Source organism: Geospiza fortis, unplaced genomic scaffold (genome assembly GCF_000277835.1).
Source record: "Geospiza fortis unplaced genomic scaffold, GeoFor_1.0 scaffold54, whole genome shotgun sequence".
Taxonomy (NCBI): Eukaryota; Metazoa; Chordata; class Aves; order Passeriformes; family Thraupidae; genus Geospiza; species Geospiza fortis.
The window spans coordinates 6,431,817-6,438,177 of NW_005054301.1; the positions used below are offsets into that span (position 1 = coordinate 6,431,817).

The 6,361-nt window shown below is 52.0% G+C and overlaps 1 protein-coding gene across 1 annotated transcript; it reads left to right on the forward strand.

The window, feature by feature from the left end:
* Positions 1 to 624: 624 nt before the first annotated feature.
* On the forward strand, positions 625 to 5,787 carry SYNDIG1L (synapse differentiation inducing 1 like). The gene is made up of 3 exons (XM_031065340.1): positions 625 to 1,087; positions 2,308 to 2,445; positions 4,061 to 5,787. The coding sequence occupies exons 1-3, from the start codon at positions 659 to 661 to the stop codon at positions 4,217 to 4,219; spliced, it is 726 nt and encodes a 241-aa protein (XP_030921200.1). The 5' UTR covers positions 625 to 658; the 3' UTR covers positions 4,220 to 5,787.
* The last annotated feature ends 574 nt before the right edge of the window (positions 5,788 to 6,361 follow it).

Genomic DNA, 6,361 nt, shown 5'->3' on the forward strand with positions numbered 1-6,361 from the left:
AATGTCCACATGTTTCTGTTCCTCCTCACAGCTGGCTGAGCATCCAGCACTCCCACACCAGCCTAAACACCACCTCCATGTCCTCACAGCAGCCCCCTGGCTTCCCTTGGTGGCTCACTGCACTTGCCTCAGCCCCAGTTCAGGCTTGGATGAGACCTAGAGAATTTCCTATGCACCTGAAAGCCAGTTAGGTGTATGTGTAATGTCCAGTGGGATATAATTCACCATTCAACCCTCTGCTTTGGGGAGTCAGGGAGGCTCCTTCAATGATTGTCAGTCTCTTATCTACTTCTGTGCTGTCAGTCACAGCACACATTATGAACCAGCAGAAAAGATGCAGTAGGTCCTTTCCTGTCAGGCTGCACATGGCCAACTTAAGATGCATTATAGATACAGCAAGTCCTCATGGTAATCCAGCCAGAATCAGATAACCTTACTGCAGGGTTGCATCCTTATCTTGCTACCACCTGGGGAGATAGCATTCAAGCTGTGCAGAGGTGGGGAGGGGTCTTGTTTTCTCCAGTATTGCCAATTTTTTCTGTTCGCACTAGCCTCTTGACATTGGTTGTGCTTTTGTGCTCCCTTGCCTTGCTGAAATAACAGCCTGCTCCCTCCCACCCCTCTGCTCCTGCAGGATCTCCCCAGCACCGCCGGCAGCATGGAGAGCGTGCGTGAGCTCCAAAACCCGCTCCTGGCCAAGCCCAATGGCCACCTGGGCAGCAGCTATTCTTACCACCAGCACCACAGCCAGGACTACCCCAGCCATCGCTGCCAAGGGAAACTGTATTCCTACATATTCCAAAACACTGGTGGTGCCAGGACTCACCAGCTGCTGGATGCCAGTTCCCTGCAGCTGGCTGTTGAGGCTTTGTACGGCCCCAGTTTCATCCTCGTGAAGGACGAGACTGCTCTCAAGGCCAAGGACAGCAAGATGGAAAGCTGCGAGACCACTTTTACAGAGAGCAAGGAGTCTTCATCTGAAGCTCCTGAAGGGCAAGAGGCACAAGGATCCTGCCTGGTAGAGAGTGACATCCGTATCCAAACTGTTTCCTATGAGGTGGAGGAAGAGGAGCTCCAGGAGTATGAGGTGAGCTTGGACAGGTAGGATGGCACTAAACTCCTGTGATCGTTCTTTTTGGATGTTGGTTCAATTCTTGATAATTTATTCTCCCTTCTTTACCCAGAACTCCCCCCCAAATCCTACCATCTCCTGCCTCACCAGCCTCCCTGTGCACCCAGTATTTCTTCTTCCTCCTTATCATTTCTGCTCCTTTTTCCTCACTGCTGACCTCAGAAGAAAGTCAGCTTCTCTAAGAGAAGCCTGGCTGCCTGCTGCTGGGAGCAAAAGGGATGTGGGTCTCTGCAGGACCCTTGGGAAATGGGAATGCTTTGAGAAGGGCAGCCTGCTGCTGCTGCTGGGGCACTCGAGCTAAAGAGAAACAGCAATTCTTGCATAACAGCAAAATTCACATGCATGATGGCAGCAGCTGAGAGAAAGCTTTATAGATATATATAAAGACAGGATGAATCCTGCACAGGAAGAATGAGAGCTGACAAAGCAGCCTCCTTGCTGTGCTATACTTGAACAGTGGTGCCAAGGCTGGGAAATATCATCCAGGATCTTGAGAGGTGGGAGAGGGTCCCAGAGCCCACTGGAGCTGATGCCTGATGACCCAGCACAGCTCTGCCTCTTTTGGTGTGGGTGGCGCAGCCTGTTCAGAGGGCAGCAGGGATGTCCCCACCTCTGTGTCCCTTCCCCACCAAGACACATCACCTGCAGGGCGGTCTGAGGCTGGCCCAGCAGTGCCCAAAGGCAAGAGGGCTCCCCACAGCCACTGAGCAGTGACTCACTAAGGGGACAGGGCATGCTGCCCTGCGATGGAGCCTCCACTTCAAATGCTTTCCCTCACTTCCTAAATTAGTTTAGCAAGATATTGATCTCCTAGACTCTAATGGGGATAAGTCACTCTGTTTAAGTTTGTTTAAGCTGACAAACAGTCAGTTCTGCCAAAGCTGAAGGTATTTCAGTTAAAGACTCTCTCTAATGCAGGGAAATCCCAGACCCCCAGCATTTGCTCTGGCAGGGAGCCGAGAATCCAATTTGCTGAGCTACGTTGATCCTCATCAAACCATGCTGAAGAGTCTAAAATATTTTTGAAATTTACTCCTTGAATGTGCCAGTGGGAATTGTATGAGAACATGTGATGGGATTGGGAGAGAGTGGGAGCTGGCAGGCGAGGTGCTGAGATGCAGCCTGCAGAGTGGCACGGGGAGGTGGGCATGTGCTGAATCCATCTGGTTTTGCAGAGCGACTCGTCCAGCGACAGCGAAAGCGAGGATCATTTCCTGATGCTGCCTCCCCGGGACCACTTGGGCTTGGCCCTTTTCTCCATGCTGTGTTGCTTCTGGCCCCTGGGGATTGCTGCCTTCTACTTCTCCCAAGGGGTAAGGAATCCCTTTGCTTGCCTGCATGTGCCAAGTGTTACAGCAAGGGCCCTGAAAGCCTCAGCAGCCCATGGAGGTGACCAGCACCTTTCTGAATCTAAGGCTCATCTCTGTGCCATGGCCATAACTCTGAGGGTTGAGACAAAGGGTGCTCCTGGATGTCTCCACAATTGTTGTGGGGTTGGACCCCCTCCAGTTCTGGTGTGGGTTACTGGAGGTCAGGCTTTTCCTTTGGCTTTTCTGGCTGTTATTTAGGGAACTGGGGCCCCTCTTGGCCCCTTGCCCAGCTTCTCACTCTCAAGCCAGGTTCAGGAAAATGGCATTTTCCCACCTGTCCTCCCATTCTCCAGTAATGTGAAGGTTCTACACCATGACCCAGACTGAGGCAGCTCATGCTACAGGAGCCAGGCTGCTCTGGAGGCTGGAGGCAAAGGGGAGCTTGGGGTCTGCATCACACTACAGCTCCTCTCTTGCACTTGTTTCTGATGCACATTGGCTGACCTGTGGGAGCCAATGCCAGGCTGGCAGAGGCTGGAGAGGCAATGGCCCTCAGGCTGCAGCAGCTCACAGGAACTGCTGTGTCCCTGAGGACTTAGCCTGGAGCCTGGGCTCACTTACACTGCTGTTGACCCAGAATAATTCATGCAGAGCCAGAGGATTTAGTCCACATTTGCATAGATGCTGCTGTACCAAGAATAGATGGGAGGAGGCATTAAGAAGTTAAATCAAGAGGATAGGAACAGAGGTGGAAAAATATATTACATGAGTTCCTGGCACAGAGTTGGTGAGAGGCAGGGGAAGCATTAATTGATTAGGACCCCAAGGAGCAGTTGATTTCACATTTTCCACATAGTGCAAGATAGCACAGTGCACTCTCCACGTGGTGATGTAGGTGGGGCAGTTTATATCTAGCTCCATTTTCTATAACTACCCCCTTTGTTCACTCACTGAGGCAAGGACCATATCTCTGTTTAGTGTCTTTGCACATTGAATGCATTGATGCCCACCTGGAAACTTGAACTCCAGTAGCAGGTAACAAGAGCATATTGGGATATGCCCTGAGCACTCAGAGAAGCTGGAAGTTGCCATCCTTTTCCAGAGAGATAAGGATCTGTCTCCACTGCTAGTTTCAGCAGCCCCTCAGCAGCAAATAGGCTTCAGCTGAAAACCCCATGCAGGAAAAATCAGGTGGCAGCACAGCTGGACCAACAGACCACGCCATCAAGAGTCAGCTCCCTGAGCCTAGGCAGTTCTCATTACATCTCTGTATAGGGTGCACTGGTATCTGGCCAGTACCACACAGCCATCACCCCATGCACTGAGGTCTCACAAGAGTCCAGCCACCCTCTCACAGCTCTGGCTGTGTGCCCAGAGGGGTGCTGTCAGACAAGTAGCTGAAGCCCATGTTTCCCTTGGAGGCAAAATCCACAGGGAAATGTGTGCAGGTGGCACTGCTGTTCTGAGCCCTCCCAGACTGACAGACACTTTGCTGTCTGTTCCCAGCCTCCATGGGGTGCAGTGGCCTGAAGCACTGACTCAGAAATGAAACAACTGCATGCTGGTTAAAGGCCAGGTTGGTACAGCTGTGAGCAACAAGCGTTTCTTCTCCTTCCAGACCAGCAAGGCTGTCTCCAAAGGAGATTTTCACCTGGCCAGCTCAGCTTCCCGCCGAGCTCTGTTCCTTGCGGCGCTCTCCATCACCATTGGCACAGGAGTGTACATCGGCGTGGTGGTAGCACTGATTGCTTATCTCTCCAAAGGGGGCCACGTGTAGCTGCCACCTGCATGTCACTGCCATCCCTGGCCGCTGACCCTGCTGGGATTGAGCTTTCCTGCGGAGCACAGAGCACCGGGGCCTGCGAGGGCTGCTTGCACAGCAGGGCCCAGCATGGATGTCCTGTGCAGGTTTCTTCCTCTTGCAGACAAACAGTGGACTCCTGTTCTCCCTGAGGCTGTGGCATGTGACTGTCTAACAACGGGGAATTGAGCACCAGCCTGGCTGCTGGGACAAGGAGGAGCACATTTGCCTGGTGGAAGATGTGCAGGAGAGAAACCACACGCTGCTGGGCTGGTGCAACCACCCCAGTCTGGGGTTACAGCTTCCCTTCTCAGCCCTGCAGCTGGGAGATCCATCCCTTGCCCAGGCTTGGCCCATGAAGGGTACACACAGGGAGAAGAGGGCTATGGTGCCAGGGAATGACTGCTGCTTCTTCTGGGAGGCCAGAGTCCTGGGGGGGTCTCCAGACTCCTGTGATGGGGACAACATTCCCACTTCAGTGCCATGGGGTGGCCTGACCCCTCAGCTGCAGTGAAGTAGGAGGACAGAGCATGGACAAGACCAACAGGCATGCTCTCTGCATCCCTCTGCAGACAGACCCCTGATCCACAGGAGAACATCCCAGTTGCTGGTCTATCCCAAATCAGAAACAAGGAGGAAGGCAGGCTGGTGGCTGCACACCATCTGTCCTATTGTTGGCACAAGCTGGTAGAGACAGCAAGGTTTTCTCTGTGTTAATAGTGACTGCCATGATGATCCCAAGTCAGAGCCCTCATAAGGTTGCCGTCCCAGAGTGCTGGGCCCTCAAAAGATTTGTAATGGAAATCTCTACCTAAGAAGTGTCCTGGGAGGGGTTCTGGTCTTGAAGGATTCCACTCCTTGTGCTAGGTCAGGGCCCTGCATGCAAAGAGGGATGGAAAGAAAAGGCTGACAAAACCTGCAGAATCTGGGATGGGAGTGCTGTTTGTGAGGAGACGAGATCCAGAGAAGGAGGAGACGTGGAAGGAGCCTGAGACACAGGGTGACCTCAACACACTCCTTCCCGTGCCTCGGAGAGAGGTATCTCCATCCATCCAAAAGCCTCTGGTAACAAGGAAATACCAAGCACCCCTGCCATACATCTTACTTTTGCTTATTTGTATATTGTCAGCAACACATGAAATGCTTCAGAAGTGGGTATGAAGGCAATGGTTGCCCCAAAGGGCTGGCATTAAGAAGCCATGCCTCACCCCCCTCTCTCCAGCATCCACCTTTGACCACCCTCCTCTCTCTGGCTCTCCTGTTGACTCTTTGCCCATGTGCACGAGACGGCAGGCAGACTCTGGGCATCCCTCACCCCCTTCGCAGAGTTTCTGGGCAGGCTGCAGCCAGCTTTGCAAGAGATGCAGCATGTTCCTCCAGCTGGGTGCCATTCAAATGTACATTTCATCCTAAAGAAGCATGTTAATGTCTGCGATTGCCATTGTACTTGAGCCATAAAAGAGAGAAGTGCATCAGAGACCTGTACAGAAGCTGGTCTGAAAGTTCCCATTATGTTTTTTAACATGGAAGAACTAATAAAAAAAAGCAGGAGAAAAGACTCTGTAATAATGTGGAGCTGGCTATCAAAGAGGTGAGCTTCACGAGAGTGCCACACTCAAATATGGAGGTGTTTATGCTGTTCCTGAAGGAAGTTATAATCTAGCTGGTGCCTGGGTACCTTGGAGGGAAGTGTGTTTCAGTGTAGATCACAGTGGGCAAATACCACCAAGAGCAGGATGGTGGTGCAGGCTTTTTTCCCCCCTGTGTTGTTGGACAAGAATTAGGGATAGAGAGTGGAGCATCTGTGTGTAGTAGAAGCATAAATCTGCTTGAAGAGGGGCAGAAAAATACAAACATCAGGAGGAAATAAGCAGATCTTGCTTCTGATGGCAGACAGAGAGGCAGAATTTGCAGGGAAGGGCTGGCATGTCCAAAAGAGGTGAGGTGGCCTTAGAGAAGAGTAATAAGGGGGAGACTCAGCTGGCACCCATGTGATGGTTTTCATTCCCCTCTCCTGCATGTGCTCAGCCTTCCTGGATGTCCATCTCTCCAAATAACCAAGCAAGAGCATTATTTCAGGAGAGGGGATGTCTGTGGGTGCATCTGCAGCACGGGTGA

Bases quoted from the DNA above. Each gene is read 5' to 3' on its own strand.
- SYNDIG1L (XM_031065340.1), top strand. From the start codon at position 659: ATGGAGAGCGTGCGTGAGCTCCAAAACCCGCTCCTGGCCAAGCCCAAT. The intron at 1,088-2,307 runs GTGAGCTTGGAC...CTGGTTTTGCAG, and splicing joins AGGAGCTCCAGGAGTATGAG to AGCGACTCGTCCAGCGACAG. The intron at 2,446-4,060 runs GTAAGGAATCCC...TTCTCCTTCCAG, and splicing joins CCTTCTACTTCTCCCAAGGG to ACCAGCAAGGCTGTCTCCAA.